At 43.1% G+C, this 23,742-nt stretch overlaps 1 protein-coding gene across 4 annotated transcripts in view; it reads right to left on the bottom strand.

The window, feature by feature from the left end:
- Positions 1-5,924: 5,924 nt before the first annotated feature.
- Positions 5,925-23,742, bottom strand: part of FAM170A (family with sequence similarity 170 member A) — a 58,528-nt gene continuing 40,710 nt past the window's right edge. For 3 of the 4 annotated variants that reach the window (XM_033423826.2, XM_049708512.1, XM_049708513.1), the window contains 6 exons: positions 23,418-23,502; positions 11,182-12,610; positions 8,703-8,843; positions 7,170-7,896; positions 6,841-6,899; positions 6,160-6,236 (listed from right to left, as the gene is read on the bottom strand). In XM_033423826.2, the coding sequence (XP_033279717.1) occupies positions 6,893-6,899; positions 7,170-7,896; positions 8,703-8,843; positions 11,182-11,251 (945 nt within the window). In that variant the 5' untranslated portion in view covers positions 11,252-12,610; positions 23,418-23,502 and the 3' untranslated portion in view covers positions 6,160-6,236; positions 6,841-6,892. Of the gene's footprint in view, positions 6,237-6,840; positions 6,900-7,169; positions 7,897-8,702; positions 8,844-11,181; positions 12,611-23,417; positions 23,503-23,742 lie in introns of all 4 variants that reach the window. The other variant, XM_049708514.1, reaches the window with a different exon arrangement.

Genomic DNA, 23,742 nt, shown 5'->3' on the forward strand with positions numbered 1-23,742 from the left:
AAAAGAATTTCATACTGTACCTGGCTCTGCTGAAGCAATTTCTGACTGTCCGAGAGCCAGCATGTACCATTCCTGAGCTGCCTCCATTGTGGATCATGCATAGGGCTGTCAGAGTTAGTAAATAAAAATACAGGATACCCAGTTAAACTTGAACTTCAGATGAATAATAAATCATTATTTTTAGTATAAGTATATCCTATGTACTATTTGGGGCATACTTATCTTAAAAATGTACTCATTGTTTTTCTGACATTCATATGGAACTAAACAGCCTATATTTTATCTGTCAGCCCTACTCATCAGAAATGATGGAGGCTTATAGCGATCCAAGAGATGCCTCAGAGCATCCGCAACTTTTATTTATATGTCCTGGACAGTGAGCACGAACTTTCCACTCCCATTAATTGGCTATAATGGAGTATATTCCCAATTTTAGAGCTTTTTCTACTTGTCATTGTTATTATCTTCCTTATTTTAAAGAGATGTTTATTTTTCTCCAAACTTAATAGCTCATCAAAAAGTATTTGAAAGTTCATTAGACAAGGGAAAAACAACACGATTCTGAAAAGTGAAGGAAACTGCCTGGTGTTTAGTAAAGAAGTATTAGGGAGATTGAAAAAGCCAAACTTAATAAGCAAATCTCTCCAAGGGTATTTTCATAGCGTGATACTCTCCCACACCCTGAAAATATTATTACATCAAGAATGTAGAACTGCTAACCAAATGTAAGGCTCCCATATGATTCTATCAAACTGAGGAGGCTTCTTCACTAAGCAGTGAGCAGACTTGCTGCCCCAGGGACCTTGGCAGTTGCAACATAGAGCTCTTCCCTTTGGGATGGAAGCAGCAAGTTTTCCTGTGGTCTACACGTTGGCCCCAAAAATACTACACTCCCAATACTTGTCAACTTTAAGTATTTTTCTACATATCTCCATTTTTCTGTTACTATTTGGACTACATCCTAGACTTGACATTACATAAATTGCATTCAAGAAGGTATTTTTAAAAGTTGGTAGGAAATCTTAAATCTATAGCTTGCAGTCCCTGGCTTACTTTCATCCAGGTGCATAAGGGTTTTCAAAAGTAGTCAGGTTAGTTACCCCATATCACAACCCCACGCTTGTATCGGAGATATAAAAATATAACATGATATTTAAGGTTTTAGTTGCAAAATCATCAAGCCTTCCAGACAGAGGCAATAGAGCAAAATGATTACAGAGGCATGGATTTTGATTTGCTCCAGTGTCTTGGGCAAGTCACTTGGCCTCTGTATTTATTTGTACTTATCTGCACTTATCTGTCACTTGGGGGTTATAATTGTACCTAGTCCATGGGTATATTGTACAAATTATCTGTAAAATAGTTAGAAGAAACCGACACAGAGTAAGCACTCCACAGACATTGGCTATTAGCTATTGGAAATATTTCTCCATGAAAAAGATTACTTTATCAGTGGATGACTCGGTGGGAGAGAGTGAATCACAGAATCACAGCATGTTGAAAGTGACCTAGTTCACACTCTTATGTGAAAAAAAGAAAAGTGTGTATGTGTAGAAAATGTCTGAAAGTTTACATAACAAATAGTCAATCATCTTAACTTTGAGGATTAGAATAAATCAGGAAGGAAGAAAAGATTGAGTGTAATTCAATTTCTATATCATTTGTGTTTCTACACTGAGACTTTTAATACACTGGAAGTGCAATTTTTTTTTAATGTGGCGGGATAAAGGTTTTCAAGTTTTCCTGATACATCTGTATTATTATTTCAGAATTGCTGGCATTTCTTGTCATCTTCAGGTCTACACCCATTTGAGTCAGTGGGCCATTCTGGACGGAGGAGATAATAGAGCCGAAGTGAAGTGAGAGAAAAGGAGAGAAAAGATTTTCTCTTTTCTCTTAAAAGAGGAAAGGTCTTTGGAATGAGAACAAGTCACAACCAAACTTTTGGAAAGGATGTGATGGAAAATGAGACAAACATCCTACCCCTGTGATGAGAAGGATTCCTTGGGCTGGATGGAGGGAAGTCAGAGGTGACTGGACAAGGAAACCAACTAGGGAGAAACACACACAAGTGCAGAGCAAACACCCTGAGGCCACTCAGCCTGACTCCATGCAAACATATGTCCAGCAGCCAGCCCTTCACCTGTGGTTCCCCAGCAAGACAGGTACCTCAGGGGTACCAACTCATTCTGAGTCCATTATGCCTGGCCATTCATAAACCGCTGTCTGACTTGTGAGGAATAAACTCTAAATGTTTATGAGGAAATTGGGGAAGGAGATTGAAAGGTTACTTAAACAGAAAAACAAGTTCAGGAAGGCAGGATGGTAGAGAGACAAGAAAAGGACCTTAAAAGATAGAAAGGATTTGCCAAAGAGGAGAAAGAAAAAGAAATGATTCCGAATGGGTTAACCTGCAGCTAGGAAGTTAAGGAAGATTATTGATGTGTGAGGACTATGGAATAAAGTGAATAAAATTTATCAGAAGTTGCTGAGAATATGGTAAGAAGCATGATTATCAAATTATTGATTTCCTGCAATGGCATTCTAGGGGGACACTAGGAAGGGGAAGCAAATGTTCATGAGATGACAGTAGCAGGTGGAACGTTGTTTCAGGGGAATATCAGTCTTGCAGTGTGTATCAGAGGAGGGCAAGTGTGAGCAAGCAATGAAATACTAAGTGTATACGGTTCCTTCACTGAGTGCACCCAGCCCCGTGGTCAGACTTGAGAACAAGCAGGACTTCAGGTACTGGAGCTACGTTTCATTCATCAAGACTTGAGAAGACACCCTTAACTCAGGTCTTCTCTTCAAACTCCATCTTTCCTTCTTGAGCTTCATTTGGCCTCCTCCCTTACCCTCAAGCTGTGGACTAATGCCACAGAGCAAGATGGGTCACTAGTGTCCTCCATCCCCTAGTGACTGTGGTTCACATCAGGAGAGTACCAAAGGCAATAACCAAGTAACAGACACAAGAGTGTATGAACAAGAAGAGATTCTGATAAGGCTTTCTGTGACAGTGTGGACCAAGTCGGCTGTATATGCCTGGTATCACCTTCATCATGAGCATCCTTAGGGGAGAAGTTCTCAGAAGGAAGAGCCTGGCTCTCTAGAGGCTCTGCGTCCTCACAGCCCACTCAAAGACCTCAGTTACAGCTTCAGCCCCCAATCGCTCTCCCTCTGCCTACTCACAGTTTTTGAAGTCTTTCCTCCACATTTCTCTTGAGAGATGGAGGAGGAGGAAGAGGTTCAGGCCAGCTCAGACTCCCCTGGGATCCCAGCAGGATGCCTATCATTAACCTCCCACCTTCTAGGAAGCTCCTAAGATCTCCACATTTGGGGGAGTTTTCATTTCATCTGTGCTTCAAATTGCTGGCTGGAGATGGCCTGTCGGAAGGTGGCTAAAAGCAAGTAGGAATCCTTCGGGCAGCCTGGCCCTTCTCGAGTGTCAAACATCTTCAGGGAGATTCTAGAAAACATTGAGAGAAGGGAGGGAAACAATCCAATTGGCCAATAATGCTTGAATGGAAAATAAATGATGCTATACGCATGTGACGAAATAATATCAAACAGTCAAAAATAAAAGACCTAGATCTATATGGATTGACGTGGATAAATCTTGAAAACATAATATTGATTGAAAGAAAATAAGATAAAGAATGTTAGATTATGATAACAGGTATGTAAGTATTTAAATATTTAAATCAATTCAACATATTGCTTGTATATATATATATATAGATGCAAGAAAATAAACTTTATCCAAAGAACACATTATTTACATTTAATTTCCTCATTTATCTAGGAAACCCAAAAGAACCCACAGATAAACTAGTAGGAACTAATAAGACGGTTCAACAAGGCAGACAGATACAAGATCAATAAATTTTTAAAACCAATCAGGCTCCTCTACACTGGTGATAACAAATTAGAAACTGTAAAAGAAAATAAGAAAAAAAAAATCTAAAAATAGTTACAAGAGCTATATAAATTATTTAGAGCTAAGCATATGTAAAAGTAAATAGAACTAACAAACTGAGTATGACCAATTAAACTCTGCCCAACCCAAGGATTAAAAAAAGACCGTTCTTACTTTATGAGAACAGACCCTCTTCTTAAGTAGCAGATCAGTAAGTGAGAGTGAATCAAAGAAACACAGCATTTGAAAAGTCAGCTAGTCCAAGCCTCTTGATCACACATACAGAAGCTGAAGCCCAGGAAGGTTGAGTTACTTGGTAAAGGGCCCAATGTCCTGACTCGAGGACTAGCATTTTTCACTAATTCATAAGACACAATCAACTTCAGTACCTTGGAAAGAGATGGAAAAAAAATGAAGAAATCAATCATATAGTTACTCATCTTTAAGTACAGAAATAGCCATGACAAAATTACAGGTATTGAGGGAAAACTGAAGTACAGAGTTTAAAAGGTCAATAATCCACAGGGAAACTGGAGACTATTTAAAATATTAATATTATATCTCTATATAAAAGACATTAAAAGATCTCCAATCAAAATGTTAATTTTAGAATAGATATGGTATGGCACAATTTATAAATCAAAAATACTTAGAAGAAACACAATCTGGTTAACAGGTAAAGTCACAAGACAATTGCAGGAGAAAAAGAGTATCTTTCTCAAAATGTCCATCAATAAGGGAATAATTATATTATGATTTGTCACTAGAAGTAAATAAATAACATTTGCCTAAAAAATGGGATAGACCTACAGCAAAGATTTATACTAAATCTCTATATTAAAGACATTAAAATATCTCCAATCAAAATGTTAATTTTAGAATAGATATGGTATGATATAATTTATAAATAAAAAATCTCTATAAAGCTATAAATCACATATAAAGCACCTACATATGTAAATTCATGAACCAAAAGTCTTGAAATCAGACAGCTAGTGATCAATAATCTCTACAAAAGGAAGTAGTCTTGAGAGTGGGGTTGGGGGGTTATGAAGGGGGACTTTTATTGTACTTTTATACATTGTACCCTTTAAAATAATTCAGTTTTTTTTAATTAATTAATTTATTGGGGGCTGCATTGGGTCTTTGCTGCTGCCAGCGGGCATTCTCTAGTTGCAGTGAGCAGGGGCTACTCTTAGCTGTGGTGCACGGGCTTCTCATTGCAGTGGCTTCTCTTGCTGCGGAGCATGGGCTCTAGGCGCACAGGCTTCAGTAGTTGTGGCATGTGGGCTCAGCAGTTGTGGCACACGGGCTCTGTAGCGCAGGCTCAGTAGTTGTGGCGCGCGGGCTTAGTTACTCCGTGGCATGTGGGATCTTCCCACACCAGGGCTCGAAGCCATGTCCCCTGCATTTGCAGGCAGATTCTTAACCACTGCACCACCAGGGAAGCCCAATAATTCAGTTTTTTATAAAGAGAATATTCCTAATATTATTCCTAAATTTTAAAAATATATAGTTGGATAACACTATGAAAAATTAACTGATATATTTTTTATTATTTCTCTTGGCTCCCTGGATTTTTTTCCCCATCCAGTCAGCTAGGCACTCTGAGTTCACTGCATTAGGAAGGTAAAGACTCAGCAGAAATGAAGGAGAAAAAAAGAAAATTCTCAGCTTTGGAATGTTAAAAACGGAGGCCACAGTAGAACAGGTGAGAATTCTGTGAACAAAAAATAAATCTCGTCTCAAATGTAAAAAGTATTCTCTGCACTGGGAGGCAGGAGAGGGAGGGAGGGAAGGACTGAAGGAGAGAGATCAGTGTGGCCAGGGACATAGAAACTGTGCTTGAGGACGATATGCCCAGGAAGAGAATCAGAATCTGGAGAAGATTCAGCCTGCACGTGACCATTACCTCCAGCCAGCACCCCCATCTCAGACCTCAGGAAATTCAGAGAGAGAGTGGGAGTAAGTCAGGAGGGCCACGTACACCGTCTGTGTGGCAAGGGTTGTGGCCATTCCCTATGTGCGAGAAGTCCCCAGCAATTTCCAGGCCTCCTTCTGGAAAATGCTGCCGGACGTCTCTAGTGCTTATGCGAAAGCTTGTTCACAAACCTTGAAAGATACAGATGTAGATGACTGATAGATAGATGCATAGATAGAAAAATGTAATTAAATAAAACATCCAGGAAAGGTTTGGAAAATGCCCTTTATTGCATATGTTTATAACATTATTTTAATGTGAGACTGAGTGCTGGTCCCTTCATCCTCCTTCAGACCACGGCATTCTGTCTGCTACTATCCTGAGGGTCCTTTCTTCTCCCTGGAATGGAGAAAACAAATGAGGTAGAACAGGAAGAGACAAGAAGCACTATAAGCTCTGCTGGTCAGGGTTACCCTCCAGCGTTGCCTTAAAGCTCAGAGCCACACACAGCACAGTGAGCTTGGCTACAGATCAACTACCGCACAACGAAGGTTCTGGAACATTTCCATATCTCGGGGGACCTCATTTCCACGTGACTCTCTTTCACATTCCCCTTTGTCCCAGAAGGCTAGGTACAGTGGTCAGGGTGAGATCTCAGCTCAGGCCAAAGGCTCTCAGACCTCAAAGTTCTGGTCCTGCAAGGGGCCCTGTCCTCTCTTCAGACCACTCCTGGCTCTCTCTGACGAGAAGGAGCTGCTGGAAGTACATCCTCTTAGAGTTGAGGTCCACCGTGCAGGCCCTGAGAAAACTCCTAGTCAAAACGCTCCACATTCTTATTTAAGTCAACAGAGGTCAATTCCTTTGGAAGTGCTGGGTGTGTCCCCAAGTCGACGCAACTGCACAGCCATTAGGTAAACCAGCACATCTCTGCGGCCCCTTCCCTTAGACTCCTCTGGGCCCTCGTGACATAGGCTCAGGAGACTGTGCCAGCCTCCAGCCTTACCTCTTCCAAGAGAAGGCCACACCATCTTCCGGGATCTTCTGTCCCATGAATCTCAGTTGCTGTGTGGAAATCAAAAGAGAAAAACACTTCTTAGCTAAAGAGAATTTCCTGTGGGAGCTGAAAAGCTCAGGATAAATTCCCACTTACAGTCATGACTTTATTATTAAATGACTGGGCCAGAAGCACGGGAGCCGGTTATCTCCCATTCAGTTGTCCCCTGAGGTGCTAAAGCCCCCAACTCTCCCTTATGGAAGCATGAGCCTGGGGTGGTGAGACGGGACTGGCTCAGGGAAGGTACAGCTCCCTCCGCAGCCCCAGCCCCTGCTCACTTCCTGTCCTTCGGAGAATGAAACACATAGACTGGACACCAGCTCCTTGGGCAGAGGTCTTCCCCCGTGGGCTGCTGCCCCTCATTCTCCTTTTCTTCTTGCTCCTCTTTCTCCTCCTCAGAGGTGCTCTCGGATTCCACATTGTCCGTCAGCTGGGACATGGCGAGATGAAAGACATGGCAGCTGAAGCCGTCCTGGACACTGTACTGCACGTGCTGCTGGAGGATCTCCAAGGTGGGGAAGACCCGGCAGCAGGCCATGCACCTGAAGCCCATCTCCATGGTCACCAGCCAGTCCGGTGTCTTGGCCCTGGGCGTCTCCTTGACTGCAGGTGACCTTGATGGGCTGTCTGGCTCTGCCCTTTCCTCACACTCATTCTCCTCCCCAGTGGTCTCACTGTCAGACAGGTTTCTGGTGGACACATGAGAGATGGCATTGCCTACCCACACATGCTCAGGAAGGGTCACTTCTTCTCTCCTCAGCTGCTTTTCTAGCAACTCCAAGGGTTTCTCTATCATCCAGGAGACAGCTACACCCTTGTTCACTTGTACCCGCATGTAGAATATTTTCATGCCCCTTTCCTCTTCGTCTGTATACAGAGAGTCCTCATAGGATGAAGAGGATGAGAAGGAGACATACTGTGATGGGGGAGTGGTCTCCCCTTGTTCCTGAACCTGGGCTAGGGGTGCTCTAGGCTGGGCAGTGTCTCGATGTAATCTCTGGATTTCTGAAAAAGGAAATTAAAAACATAATAACATGCATGGGCCATGCCGGAAGCTGAGGGAGCAGGTGTGGTAGACGAGGGAGGGACATTTGCATGACATAGCTGTGTCATGAGCTTGGTGTCTGTTGGCCGTAGGATGGAGTGGTGTATCTGGTGTCATCTGTGGGCTTTTCATCTGCGCGTGGGGGGATACTGGAGCGGTGTCTGTATACAGGGGTGTGGAGTATGGTGGTGAGGGCTGTGGTATGTGAGGGATGCGGAAGGATGCGTGTACGACAAGGAGTGTGAGTTTGGGAATATCGGTGGTGCATTACTTGTGGAATGGGGCTGTGGTGCAGGAGAAGAGCACTGTGGATCACGTGCCTGGGGGTTATGTGTGCACTGAGAAGGGCTGTGCCTGGAGGGCGGATGTATGTGTGAGCTGTGTGGACCTCAGCTGGGTGGTCCTGCTCTCAGGCTGGAGGTCTATGATGAAGAACTCTGTCCTTCTCTGGAAGCAAGGGCAAAGACAAACCCTACATTTCCCCCTGAAGATGCTTAATCCGGTCCCTCTGCCCTCCACCTCAAGCCCAGACCTTTCCGGCCCCTGCCCCTTGACTTCCCCACCATGGTGGTACCAGGATTCACACGCCCCCCAGACTCAGCTGGGATCCCTGCCCTCGTAACAGCTCAGCCATCCTGCCCAGGCTCCTCCACAGAGCCCTCATCACCTCCGATGACCCTGGGTTTCCTCTCAGCCTCCCTGGGATCTGTGTGCCTCCTGCCTCACAGCCAAGCACCCCCTCACCTGAGGAGCCCCGCGCCCTTACCACTGCAGATGAGCTTGCATGGAGAAGAAGCATAGGAGAAGTATTCAGAGGCAGAGGAGACCTCCCCTGACCCTGGGCTGCAGCCTTGGGCCACCACAGTGGATCCAAGCGGAGGGGGATCCTCTTGTGACTTCAAGATTCCTGAGGGAGGAATGAAAGGCTCAGGGTGGGTTCATCAGTCCTCTGTCCACAGATATTTACTGAGTGTCTGACACGTGTCAGGTGCAGCGAATACACACAGTTGAGAGTGTGGTTCCCGGTGGATACTCCAGTATTTAATTCAAATCAATACTTATTCTGTCAGTGTCTTGTTGGTAATGTAGGCCTCGGTGGTGACTGCGTATGAGGGAAGAGTGAGTGATGTGTATCAGTTAAGTCTGTGGTAAGCGTGGGGTTGGCGTGGGGAGCACAGTGCAGATGTGTCTATCTGTGTCTGTGGCCTTTGTGTGCGTGGTTTCTGTTCACAAGTCAGGAATTCTGGGACATGTAACTTTTCCTCATTACATGGTGTGGCTTGTATTTATGGTGTGTGTTCATTCAGCTATTCCTATGTATCCGGCACTCTTCCATTGTTCTAGTCTCTGGTAATGCTGCACATTCTAGTAGGCGAAGACAAACACTAAACAAAAATACAATAAATATATAATACATCAGCTGGTGGTAAGTATATAAGGGTTGCCAGACTTAGCAAACAAAAATACAGGGCAGCCAGTTAAATTTCAATTTCAGATAAACCCAGAATAATTTTTTAGTGTAAGTATTCCCATGCACTATTTGGTCTTACTTATTTTTAGTGTAAGTATGGCCCATACAATATTTGGGACATACTCCTACTGAAAAATTACTTGTTGTTTATCTGGAATTCAAAGTTAACTGGATAGCCCATATTTTATCTGGCAATCCTGACATGGGTTAGTGAGACTGTGGTTTACTGTGGTTTGTACAAAGCGGGTCTGGCATTACTCAAGAATGTGTTATAAGTGTGGTGTGTATGACATGTGACTGGTTCTTATAGAGGTATTTAGAGATAGCTGAAGTTAGCTGTGTTTGTGCGAGAGTTGAGGAGATACATATATATATATATAGTGTGTGTGTCATATATATATAGTGTGTGTGTCTATATACATATCTCATCTCCAGCGTTTGGTGTTGGAGGAGAGGATTGTGACACAGGTGGGTTGTATGAGAATGTAGTACAGGAGTGATGCGTGTATATACCTACATGTGCTGTGTGTGGTTTAATAAGGAAGTCGTATGTGGGGTGTGTGATATTTTTGCTGTATCAGAGTGTACATGGGTGTATGAGTTACTGTCTCATAAAACACCCCTAACAATAATTCTGTATACACTCTTACATACACCGAGTGTCACCCAGGTCCAGGCAGGGTGACAAGAACTTTACCATGCAGACTTTATATCTGATAAGCACTCTACCCCCATTCATCCCGCTCTTCTCTCCACTACCACACACACACACACACACACACACACACACACACACACTCTCTCTCTCACACACACACAGGAACATAGAGAAAAATATTCTGAATGGTGGGGACAGGGGCAGTCATTGCCTTCCCCAGCCTGTCCCAGCCACTGCCTGAAAATCTGCCTGCTGTCTAGACCTCCATTCCCAGGGCCCATCCTACAGTCTCCAGGGCCCTGGGCCCGGTAGAAGCTACTGGGCTCTAATCTGGGGCAGAGGCCTCTAGCTGGAACTCTGGGGTGGGCTCCACTTCCTCACATGACCACCCCTCTCCCAGGGCAAGCTACTCGCCTACATTTAATGCACGCAGGCACCACGTGGCCCGTGGCTCTCAGAGCTCCCCGCAGGACCCTGAGGACATTTCTCACCCCTGCCCACGTGGTCTCAGTCTCTGGAAAGCCCTTCCCTTCCCTTGATTTCCTTTGGGAAATTCTTCCTGTTGAAGGAATAAAACTTCCTTGCTTTCAATATGACACCATCCCTAGACAAACAATCTTCTTTTGAACTGCATTCCACTTCTCAAGGTATTTTTCAACAAGGCCTTCAACTCATGGGGCTTCTCTTTCCACTTTGGTAAAAGGGGCCAAGCAACTCATGGGTCTCTCTCAGCATCCTTGCATCCTTCACATCCCACACCTCATGACCCCAGGGAAAGATCAAAGAGACAACTCGGGGACTGAGAAAAGCTTCACCTCTAGGTCTGTGTGAGCAGGATGCAGCCTGCTGTGAGTCCGACAAAGCTCCAGGCCCGGCAGCCCCAGGAGAGAGTCCTCAGACCGGCGGAGCTGACCTCCCATCTCCCAGGGGCATCTGGCCCGTTCTGTGCCGTCTCACACCACAGGGACCCTCCGGATGGATACGGCAGCATCAGTGAGACAAGGTCTCTCGCTCCCTGCTTCACAGGTGACAGGTTCTCAGTAACCCCCCCTTCCTAGAGAAGGTTCAGTTTGGCAGAAACCCATGTGCCCCAGACAAGTTGCCCCCCCCACATACCTCCTCCCTTCTCGGCAGTTTCCTGGGACTCTTCATTTTCCAGATGTTTCCTCTTTTGTCGCTGTTTCATCGTACCAACTAGAAGTCTCCCTTAGAAGATGCCTCGCCTCCAACTCCTCCTCTTCCCTACAGCTTGGCCCTTCTTGGCTCTTGGGAAATCCGTTGAAATGATTCAATACAAATAAAAATAGTCAAGTCTCCTAAATGGCTGAAGAACTTAGACCACTTAGTGAACCGGCAGTACTGCCTAGCGCTCACCAGGGCTGCTAAGTTTCAAAGGTTGCCACGGCCACAGCAGAGTTCTCTGACCTCAAGGATGACCTCAGAGCATTCTGTGGACCTAGGTTCAACAGTCTCTGCAACAGCACAGACCCCATTTTCAAGAACAATTCCTTTTTCCCAGTAGAACCTTTCCCGTGAATTCAACTCTCACATCTTTCCAATGTGGCAGGATATTTTGAGATGTTAATCTGTTCCTGTTTATTTTCTTTTCTTCCTTTATTTCACCCTTTCCCTTCTGCATTCAGGTGGGTAGCAGACCCTATGTTCTCTGGCCAGTGGAAGAGCCTGGCAGGGCACAGCAGAAATAGCATGAAGATCTTGGCTTTTATTTCTAAAATCGCAAACTCCATGGAAAAGAGAGGATACTTGAGCAGAAACATAACAGAAGCAGGTTTTTGAAATTAGGTACTGTCTTGTTTCCCTATTGGAGTGTTGAAATGTGCTAATTAAGTCAGAGAGAGATGTCTGCAAATCCTAGAGGAGAAAAGGCCTCTCAAGTGTGGCTGGAGGGGTAAATGGGGCAAAAACTCTAAAAGGAGATGGCTATAGTATGCATACAAGCAGAATCATGGCAACCTGTCCCATGCCTGGCACAGCAGCCACCAAACCTAAAGGAGGCATGGCCCCCGAGCTGATGGACGTCTACACTTACAACTGTGGGCTCCAGTCAACAATGATCATGCTTCCACGCACTTCCTCAAAAGCTTGGCCCTGTATGACTTCCAAATAGGGATGGCGGAAATCCAAACAGGACACCAGCAGGATCAAGGCTTAAAATACAAATTACGTGGAATTATAAAAAAAAGTTTTGTACTGTTTCTTGCACACCTCTGCTTGTGGGCTGTAATTTATACCAGTTATAAGTGGCAATGCATCTGGATCCTCCTGATTCCACTCTAGAATTAGAGACACCTCATTTTGAGGTAGTGGCCAGGATCCAGTGGGAGTATTGGTGCACGGGACGAGGTAGACTCCCAGAAGTCACTGCTTTCATTAGAAATACCACATGGACTGAGGCGGGTCCCAATTTGAAAGGGCACTGCAGAATGACTTAAGGTTTCAGGCAACAGGAGAGTGAAGAGAGGACAACTTCAGCCTTGTGAGGGTTTGCTGATGAGATTAAATCTTTCTGCTTCTTGGAGAATCCCTAGAAAAGATGGGGCAAGGAGGATTTTTCTTCTTAGTTTTTTGGGGGTAGAAATTTCCAAACATACACAAAGTAAAGAGAATGATATAAAAGGAGTGCAGCACCATTTACCCATCACCCAGTTTCAACAATTATCAAAAGTCTGCCATTCTTGTTCTGCTACACACACACACACACACAAACACACTCACTCACTTGCACACTTTTAGTTTTTTGTGTATTTATTTTGGTTTAGGAGTTTGGGGAGGGTGGGACAAGCGCTGTTTTTTATTGCAAATCTCAGACATTATGTCATTTCTCCTTACATGCCATAGTATTTATCTCCAACAGATAAAAACTTGTTTCTAACATAACATCATTATCTCACCCAACAAATTTAATTATCATTTTTTCTTACCACAATAACTAAGCCATACTCAATTTCCTCCAAATGTGTTTAAATGTCTTTTTTTATACATGATCTATTGAAATCAAGATCTAAAGAAGGTCCACACCTTGCAATATGTCAATGTGTCTTTTAGTCTACAACAGTTCTCCCTCCCTTTTTTTTGGCACTGATTTGTTGAAGAAACTAAGTAATTTATCCTTTAGAATTTTCCACAGGAATCTGTTGATTGTATTCCTATGATGTCATTTAAGATGTCCCCTATTACCTCTATTTCCTTATAAACAGGTAGTTACAGCTAGAGAATTAATTAGATTTAGATTCGATTTCATGTTACTACAAGATTATTTTATAAGTGATGTTGTGTACCTTCCTATTGCATTGCAACAGGAAGTACAAAAAGTTGTCCGTTTTTTTGTTTGTTTGTTTTGTGGTACGCGGGCCTCTCACTGTTGTGGCCTCTCCCATTGCGGAGCACAGGCTCCGGACTCGCAGGCCCAGCGGCCATGGCTCACGGGCCCAGCCGCTCCACGGCACGTGGGATCCTCCCAGACCGGGGCACGAACCCGCGTCCCCTGCATCAGCAGGCGGACTCTCAACCACTGCGCCACCAGGGAAGCCCTGTCTGATTTTTAATGAAGTTAAGGTTGATCGGTGAGGTCAGGTACTGTCAGCTTGGTCCCTCCATCCATAATGATGAGGAACCACAATGCTCCTCACCAACCTTTCAACAAAGAGCATAACAACCGTTGATGATCACCACTTCCTTAGGAGTTGAACTTTCATTAGAAGTTCTAATTCCATCATTCCAAGGAGGACGATTCTTTAGGCATCTTTCTTAGACCCTGAATTTCTGAAAGAAATGAACCTCCCCTCAGAAAAGGAAAGACGATTCCAAACGTACCAGCTCAGGTTGTCCAACCTAGAAGCAATGGATTCATCACAGCAAGCCCCAGCTAGGTTGGGACATACTTTGGTCATTCCTTCATTTCTCTGTCCATTCTTCATGATATAAACAGTTATTTAGCCCCTCCTATGTGCCGGGCTCTCTAGATTCTGTACTTGAACATTTAAGAACAAAAGAGATACAAAGATTTTCTCTCAAGGAGCTTAATTCTAGAGGAGAAGATAGACAATTTTTTTAAAATAAGTAAAATACCTAGTAGGTTAGATATTTGCAAGTACCGTGATGAAAAATAAAACAAGAAACTGGATATGGGACTATAGGAAATAGGGGAATTTCTATGCTGAATGGGAGATCATGGAAGGCTTCTCTAAAAGGGCCTCATCTCAGTAGTACCTGAGGGCAATAAGGGAGCTTAGAGCCAAGGTTACATTTTTTAGGCAAAAAGAGACTGGAGTCTGGGTCAGGGATTGCTTGGCGTGTTTGAATACCAGGAAGAAAGCCAGCGTGGCTGAGGGAGGGAGAGAGTGGTAAGGGGGGAAGTCAGAGGGATAATGAGGAACCAAATTATATAGGGTTTATAGGCTACTGCTAAAACTTTGGCTTTTACTCTGAGTGACGTGGGAAGCTTGGAGAGTTTCAAATGAGAAATTACATTTTAAAAGATCACTCTAATTGCTTTGTTAAGAACAGACATTTGGAAGGCAAGGTCAGAATCAGAGAGAACAGTGGGCCTATTGCAATAAACCAGGAAAGAGATGAACCATAAAAGGAAAACTAGGTAAACTAGACGTCATCAAAACTAACATCGTTTGCTATGTGAAAGATTCTTTTAAGAGTATAAGAAGTCAAGCTAGAGACTGGGAGAAAATATTTACAAACTACATAGCCAACAAAGAAGTAAGTCTATAACATACAAAGAACGCTCAAACTCAACAGTAAGAAAATAAGCAATTTGATTAGAAAATGGACAAGAGATATGAAGAGATTCTTCATTGAAAAGGATATACAAATCGCAAATAAGCACATGAAATGATGTTTAATAGCACTAGCCATTAAGAAAATGAAAATGAAAACCATAATGAGATACCACTACTCATCTATCAGAATAGCTATGGGATCCAGGTAAAAAATTACCTTGTTTCTCCAAACAAATTTTTCTTAGCACCTGCGAAGTCACTATGAAAGGTACAGTGAATAAACATTTTGCTATCCACGGAAGAGCAAGTAAGTTAACACTGGAGAAAACACTTCATAAACCATACAAGCTGCACAAAGGTGAGGCGCAACAGTTACCCTCAGGAGCTGTAATTCTGAATACTTTTAACCTCAAATGGACCACGAACTTCTCTGTTCCAACCTAAGATTCTATAGTCGTTTCTCAGTATCCTCAGGGGATTGGTTCCAGGAGCCCCTGCAGACACAAAAACCCACGGATGCTCAAGTCCCCTATGTAAAATGGCATAATATAGTCAGCCCTCCTTACCTACAAGTTTCGCATATGCAGATTTAACCAACCATGGATAGAAATTTTGATTCACGTTTGGTTGAATCTAAGGATGTGTATTTACTGAAATAAATCCACCTATAAGTGGACCCACGCAGTTCAAACCCACGTTGTTCAAGAGTCAGCTGTAGTACCAAGTCCAGTGTGGAGGCACAGGGGGTTCCCCGTATCACCAAGCAATTATCAGACACCACCTGAGGGTTGTACAAATGCAGCTCAATTCTGACACTATTTACACAAAGATAGCGTCAGATTCCACAGATTAGGGCTCAGTCCTACAAGACTGCTCCTACCACACACACACACACACACACACACACACACACACACACACACACATTCAGACACCAGTAGCAAATAATGCAGGTTTCCATCCTTGCTTCTGACCAACCAGATGTTGCTTTCAGCTTGATTAATCCATTCACACAAAGCGGCCTCACAGAACTCAGAGAAACATTTTACTTACTAGATGACTATTTTACTTACTACATATTACAAGTTTTATATATATATAGACTCAGGAACAGCCAGATGGAAGAGACGCATAAGGTAAAAAGCATAGGGAAAGTGTCTAAATCTTTCATGGCCTCTGAGCATGCCACTCTCCTCGTATCTCCACATGTTCACCGAATCAGAAGCAACCCAAACCCCCTCCTTTTGGGTTTTTATGGAGGCTTATTAACATAAGCATCATGATTAAATCATTTGCCTTCGGTGAATGATTCAACCTCCAGCCCCTCTGACCACTTCAGAGCGGTGGGAATGGAAGTTCCAACCCTCTAATCACTTGGTTGGCTCTACTAGCAACAAGCCTCCGTCCTTAGACACCTTTATTGCCCTCGGCACTTAGGAAATTCCAAGGGTTTTAGGAGCTCTGCACCAGAACAATTGAAGACCAAATATCTATTTCTTATTATATCACAAAACCACCTTCAATTTCTACAGCACTGCCTTCAAGAGGTTGCCCAGTCCATATTTCAGTATTTCCAATGATAGGAAACAATTCCCCTCAAAGCAGCTTTGACATTTATGTATAGAAAACTTAAACTTTAATTCAGTAAAAAGAAGGACCTTCTATATCCATAGGGCTTTCCCTATGTATCCCAGTTATACTCTTTTTTTTTTTTAAGAAGATGTTGGGGGTAGGTGTTTATTAATTAATTAATTTAATTTTGCTGTGTTGGGTCTTCGTTTCTGTGCTAGGGCTTTCCCTAGTTGCGGCAAGCGGGGGCCACTCTTCATCGCGGTGCGTGGGCCACTCACTGTCGCAGCCTCTCTTGTTGTGGAGCACGGGCTCCAGACGCGCAGGCTCAGTAGTTGTGGCTCACGGGCCTAGTTGCTCGGCGGCATGTGGGATCCTCCCAGACCAGGGCTCAAACCTGTGTCCCCCGCATTAGCAGGCAGACTCTCAACCACTGAACCACTAGGGAAGCTCCAGTTATACTCTTTGAAGACCATATCAATCAAGAATAAGCTTGAACTACCACTGGCATTTTTCACAGAACTAGAACAAAAAATTTCACAATTTGTATGGAAACACAAAAGACCCCGAATAGCCAAAGCAATCTTGAGAACGAAAAACGGAGCTGGAAGAATCAGGCTCCCTCCCTGACCTCAGACTATACTACAAAGCTACAGTAATCAAGACAGTATGATACTGGCACAAAATCAGAAAGATAGATCAATGGAACAGGATAGAAAGCTCAGAGATAAACCCACGCACATATGATCACCTTATCTTTGATAAAGGAGGCAGGAATGTACAGTGGAGAAAGGACAGCCTCTTCAATAAGTGGTGCTGGGAAAACTGGACAGGTACCTGTAAAAGTATGAGATTAGATCACTCCTTAACACCATACACAAAAATAAGCTCAAAATGGCTTAAAGACCTAAATGTAAGGCCAGAAACTATCAAACTCTTAAGAGGAAAACATAGGCAGAACACCTTATGACATAAATCACAGCAAGATCCTTTTGGACCCACCTCCTAGAGAAATGGAAATAAAAACAAAAATAAACAAATGGGACCTAATGAAACTTAAAAGCTTTTGCACAGCAAAGGAAACCATAAACAAGACCAAAAGACAACCCTCAGAATGGGAGAAAATATTTGCAAATGAAGCAACTGACAAAGGATTAATCTCCAAAATTTATAAGCAGCTCATGCAGCTCAATAACAAAAAACAAACAACCCAATCCAAGAATGGGCAGAAGACCTAAATAGACATTTCTCCAAAGAAGATATACAGACTGCCAACAAACACATGAAAGAATGCTCAACATCATTAATCATTAGAAAAATGCAAATCAAAACTACAATGAGATATCTTCTCACACCAGTCAGAATGGCCATCATCAAAAAATCTAGAAACAATAAATGCTGGAGAGGGTGTGGAGAAAAGGGAACACTCTTGCACTGCTGGTGGGAATGTGAATTGGTTCAGCCACTATGGAGAACAGTATGGAGGTTCCTTAAAAAGCTACAAATAGAACTACCATATGACCCAGCAATCCCACTACGGGGCATATACCCTGAGAAAACCATAATTCAAAAAGAGTCATGTACCAAAATGTTCATTGCAGCTCTATTTACAATAGCCCAGAGATGGAAACAACCTAAGTGTCCATCATCGGATGAATGGATAAAGAAGATGTGGCACATATATACAATGGAATATTACTCAGCCATAAAAAGAAACGAAATTGAGCTATTTGTAATGAGGTGGATAGACCTAGAGTTTGTCATACAGAGTGAAGTAAGTCAGAAAGAGAAAGACAAATACCATATGCTAACACATATATATGGAATTTAAGGGAAAAAACTGTCATGAAGATCCTAGGGGTAAGATGGGAATAAAGACACAGACCTACTAGAGAATGGACTTGAGGATATGGGGAGGGGAAAGGGTAAGCTGTGACAAAGCGAGAGAGTGGCATGGGCAGGCATATATACACTACGAAACGTAAAATAGATAGCTAGTGGGAAGCAGCCGCATAGCACAGGGAGATCAGCTCAGTGCTTTGTGACCACCTGGAGGGGTGGGATAGGGAGGGTGGGAGGGAGGGAGACGCAAGAGGGAAGAGATATGGGAACATATGTATATGTATAACTGATTCACTTTGTTATAAAACAGAAACTAACACACCATTGTAAAGCAATTATACTCCAATAAAGATGTAAAAAAAAAAGAATAAGCTTGAAATTTTATTGTAACAAATAATTCCTCCAAATCTCAGTGGTTTAAAACAACAAAGGTTCATTTCCCGCTCCTTGTACATGCCCATCATGGGCTGCCTAGGAGTTCTGCTCTTCAGTTTCCTTATTCCTGCCCCCAGCTTGACAAAGCCACCTCTCTCAGTCATCTTTGTAGAGAGAAAGAATTCTGGAGCCTCACACTGGCAGTGTGAGTTCTGGCCCAAAAGTAACACACATCACTTCCACCCAAAACTGTTGACCACAATTTTATTTTTAGGGAAACCACTGCCCAAAACCGCCTGCCCTGACCAGGCCCGATAGTAACCACTTGCACGAGTTATCTTACAACAGGAGGTCCTGGTAAGGAACGCGGAACTAACAAACTACCACCAACTGGAAGAATTCGGGATAGGTCAAAAGGAGAGAGGAGACTCCAGTCCATATGTCCTACCAACCTCCCAGAATCCTTCTCGCTGGAACCTATCCTAGCTGAGCAATGTGTGCACCACCAGAAAGGATCCTGAGTCAGAATGATCGGCCAGAGACAACCCAGAAACTAACCCCATTACCATAAAACCTGAGACTGCGAGCCACATGGCAGAGCAGTTCTCCTGGGTTCCCTTACCCTGCTGCTCTCTGCCCGGACACGCCTTCCCAATAAAGTCTCTTGCTTTGTCAGCACGTGTGTCTCCTCAGAAAATTCTTTTCTGAGTGGTAGACAAGAGCCCACTCTTGGGCCCCGGAAGAGGTCCCTCTTCCTGCAACATTATCATATGTCTCTCCATTTTCTAAACTCCTTAGGGAAAAGTAATTGTGAACAATACCACTGAATAGTACAGAAACCATACAGAACAATTCTAATCCCTCCCTGTTAAAGATAAGACTTGACAAAACCATCAAGCTATGCATTCACAAAACTGGGTCTAGAACTCAGATCTCTTAGGTCATCATTCAGAACCTTTTTCCACTATGCTATGTTAGGATTTTTATACCAAGACAATGTAGTTGGGTTAATAATGCCTTTACTTCATTTTTTGTTTTTGTTTTTTTTCATAAATTGATTCAGGAGGGAGGCTTTGGAAGCCCGTAAAACACTTGCCTTAAACTGAAAAGCAACTGGAAAGTAATCCCACTGCCTTTTGAAATGGTTGACCTAGTCAAGATTAGATGTCTGGGAGGCTTTTATGTTCTGAATATAGGGAATAAAAAGGAAACAATCTTCCTAAGTCTTTAAGAAACAGGGGGAAAAACTCTTGACTCCCACTTTGCCATTTTGATTAGCTTGTTGACACTTCAGTTCTTTGAGTAATAGCAGTGGCAACAGCTAGAGTTTAGCCAAGATAAAAGTATATGTAATAGTGTGGCGGCCCCTGCAGAACCACATACCACTGTAAATGCTTTAGCTCAATCCTATTTGCTCATAGGTCTGTGCAAAGTAACAAATGGTTCTGAAACATTTATTCCAAATAGCTTTCTTATTATTACTTTAAAGATAACTTGGCTGCCAAATACTTGCTCCCTGGTGAAAAAGAATGCATATATGGGAGGAGGATTTATGTATCAAGATATGCTGCTTATTTCGCTCCTGCTGATACAATGCACATCTAATGAATTAGAGATAATCTCCCTCTCTTCCCCAAACTGTAGATAAATGAGTATGTCGTTTCTCCCTCCCTTCAATTCATCCTGGTCATAGTTATTTTCTTTAAGAATATTATTCCCCTGCTTAAATCTTAAATGGCTTCCCAATGCGAGAAGAATGAAACCTAAAATATTCAACCGAACATTCAAAGCCCCGTAGGGTTGAAGACCCTGCCGAGTTTTCCAGACTAAGCATAACACTCACCTTCCCGCCTCCACTCAACTAGGCCAGACTTCCCTCCCTCCATCAGAGGACAGGCGCTTGCTCAAGTCATTTCTTTCAAAAGTATAATTTTTCAAAGTACAATTTGTTTTTAAGTCCAATTAAAATCCCACTTTCTACAAGAAGCCCTTCCAGATATCCCAGTGAGAACGGACCACACATTTTCCCAGCATGTAAGTTGTATCTCTGTGATAACTCTTTTCACATTCTTCACTCTGGCAGACTCTTAACGAATGTGTCTGATTTCCCCCACAACATAGAGTAGGATCCCTTGGAAAGTAGAGGCCAAGATTCCTTATCTCTGGATTTTCCACATCTCCTTGCATTGAGCATGATCCCTAGCAGGACCCTGGGGGCTCCTGGGCACAAAGCCTGTATCAGTGTCGCCCATTTCTTGATTACAGGAAATAGGCTTCATTCAGCCTCCATGACCTTCCCTGAGTTCCAATGAGCAGGTTCAAACAGTTGCTAATTAGAGAAGGGAGGGGATGTGAGACAAGGGAGGAATAGTCAAAAGAAACAATAGTGCAGCCTTGGGGCAGGGTCTTGGTTCCCCCTCAAGGGATACACATAACAATATCTTTGAGCTGTTTTGCAGATACTGAAACCCCCACTAGTTGGGAGAAGTTAATGGTGTGCTACCCACAAACACGCAGACCCCAGAACCAGTTGGAACCATAAGGTTGATGATGCTGACTCCCACTTACCTCACCACCAACCAATCAGAGGAATGTCCATGAGCTGATCACGCCCTCCTTTTTGACCAATTACTATAAAACTCCTCACTACCCTCTCCAGGTCAGGGCCACAGAGTTTTGAGGGCAATCGCCTGCTCTAGGCCCCCTTTGCCTGGCAAAGCAATAAAGCTATTCTTTTCTACTTCACCCAAAACTCTGTCTTGAGATTTAATTCAGTGTTAGGGTACAGAGGCCAGATTCGGCTTCAAGTATGAGCTCCCCTACTTGCTCCCCTATCCCGCAAAAAAACAAAAGCTTAAATAAATTGCCAAAGTACTGGATCTTCTTCCTCCCTAGGCCAAACAATGTCCTGACCAGTGGCCTCTCTTCTTTTTCCCCATACCAGCACAGGAATGCCATCTCTGCATTTATGCTTGCCTGTCACCATGTTCATGTAACTGAACAAAAGTGACAGCCCTGTTCATCCCATGTCCTGTGTAATCCACCCAACTCCTTTCATCTCCATCTAAAACTATTTTTTACACTGCATAAAATTTAACCATAGAGAAGCAGTACTTTGAATATTTACCCTTCAAAGATTTTTATTAAAATACAAGTAACCTCATGAGAAGTGGTGCCTTAACTTAAACCATCATCAGCCATTGTTTTAGCAAGGACTAGGGGAAAACAGGCTGAGAATTGGGCCATTTTTTAATGGGACTGGAAATGTAGAGACAGGAAAAAGAACTGGTATCTGGTCAGGAGGTAGATGTTGGGGAGGTGGTGAAAAAGTACCAACAATAAATATTCAACTTCCTCATAAATTTGCAACAGACGAAGTCTTCCTGAGCTGGTGCCCCTGTGTGAAGCAATGTATTAAGGACATAAGACATACAGATCCACTTCAAATTAATAATGTTAATAAACTGAGCTGAGACTCAGAGAGTTCAAATAACTAGGGTTGAGAAGAATATTCGAAGTTTATTTTTAAAGAAGCCCAGAGATTGAGGTAAAACCCACAACTGTAAAGAACACCTTTCCATCAGGGACTTAGCTTCTATGTATGAATTGTAACTAAGGGAAGCAGCCTTAGAAAGCAGAATCAGATGATTACTGGTGCCTAGGAAAACCTCTGGCCTAAAGAAGTAATCTGAAGTTAGCCCCATCTTCCTCTAAACCCATTTGGTAGGGTTTTGAAAATCTCCACCATGAACATAATACACTTGACATGAATTCATGGAAGTAAATGAGGTTAACAGGATCTGACCAACATCTTAGTGTATCTTCCAAAGGATGGGCAGTGTATCCATAATGAGGAAAGGAATATGAAACGCTCACAGATCCCATGATTAAAATGCCTCTTGGTCTATAAATCATGTTTCCCTGCTGTTCATAGCTCTGAAAAGGATTAGAGAGAAACCTACTCCTGGGTGTGACAACTGGGGTCACTGAAGATTAGATGTTGCCAGGAGCCCACAGAGTCTGCCCTGCAGAAAGCAGTGAAATGATCAAACCCCCACCACTCCTTCTGCTGGAATATTTACTGTTGACACAAGAGTTCAGCTGTAGACTATGAGCAAAAACCTTCTGTCAATCCCTTTCAGTCCTTAATGGGATAAAAAGAGCTAGAGATCTTTCAAAACAGTTGAAGATTGCTACCTGACAGGGAGCTGGGAGTAGTGCAACTAGCATATGGGTAATTTTTAAGGCTACTTTTAATTGTGAAGCCCTTTGACTGGTTCTCTGTCTCATGGGTGTCCCGAAATTTCCATCTCACTGAAATTTGGAAAAGAATTCAGGCTCTATCTTTCCCCAGAGAGGGGAGGCAGCCACAAGCTTTACAAACCTAGAGTTTGTACATACGGCAAAGTTAGATTCGCTTACTATTGGAGCCTGACAATACTTGATACCTGATAAAAATCACTGTCAAATAACATTTATAAGAACCCAGTTGCATGAGATGGGGTACTATGTTGAGGATCACAAACAGTTACAGCAAAGGCCTCCAGGTGCCCAGAGTTTAGGGCAAGCAAATGAGCATATAGGAAAGGCAAAATTTTTAAATGGCAGACCAAATTTGAATGGACCAAGTAACTGCTTTGCCATTGTACATTCTTCCTATCCCCTGTCACCATCCATCTATCCATCCCCCCAAAACATACCCCCAACCCTAGTGACAAAGGTGGAGGCAAAGCCTGGAAGGACAGTCCACAGGTACTGAGATGCTCAGGGTTGGGAAGGACTTTGATGCTTGTGAAATCCAATCCACGGTACCTTTGAATTTCCTCTGCCATGGCTCCACCAAGTAATTACTTGGCACATGTCCTAGGACCTTCAGGGACTGGGAATCCACCACTTTCTAAAACAAAACAAAAAATAAACTCAACATATTTAGGCAGATAAAACATATTTAGGCAGATATAACAAAAAATTCTTCCTTGTAAGGACAAATCCACTTCCCCAGAGCCTGTTGCTTCTGGTTGCATCTTTTAGGGCCACAGAGAAAAAAAAAAAATCAACATTCCTCTTCCATAAGACAATCCTTCTAATATTTGAAGACTGTTATCTCAGCCCTTCAGGTCTTTTCTTCAGCTACACA

The sequence above is a fragment of the Orcinus orca genome, chromosome 3 (genome assembly GCF_937001465.1).
Source record: "Orcinus orca chromosome 3, mOrcOrc1.1, whole genome shotgun sequence".
Lineage (NCBI taxonomy): Eukaryota > Metazoa > Chordata > Mammalia > Artiodactyla > Delphinidae > Orcinus > Orcinus orca.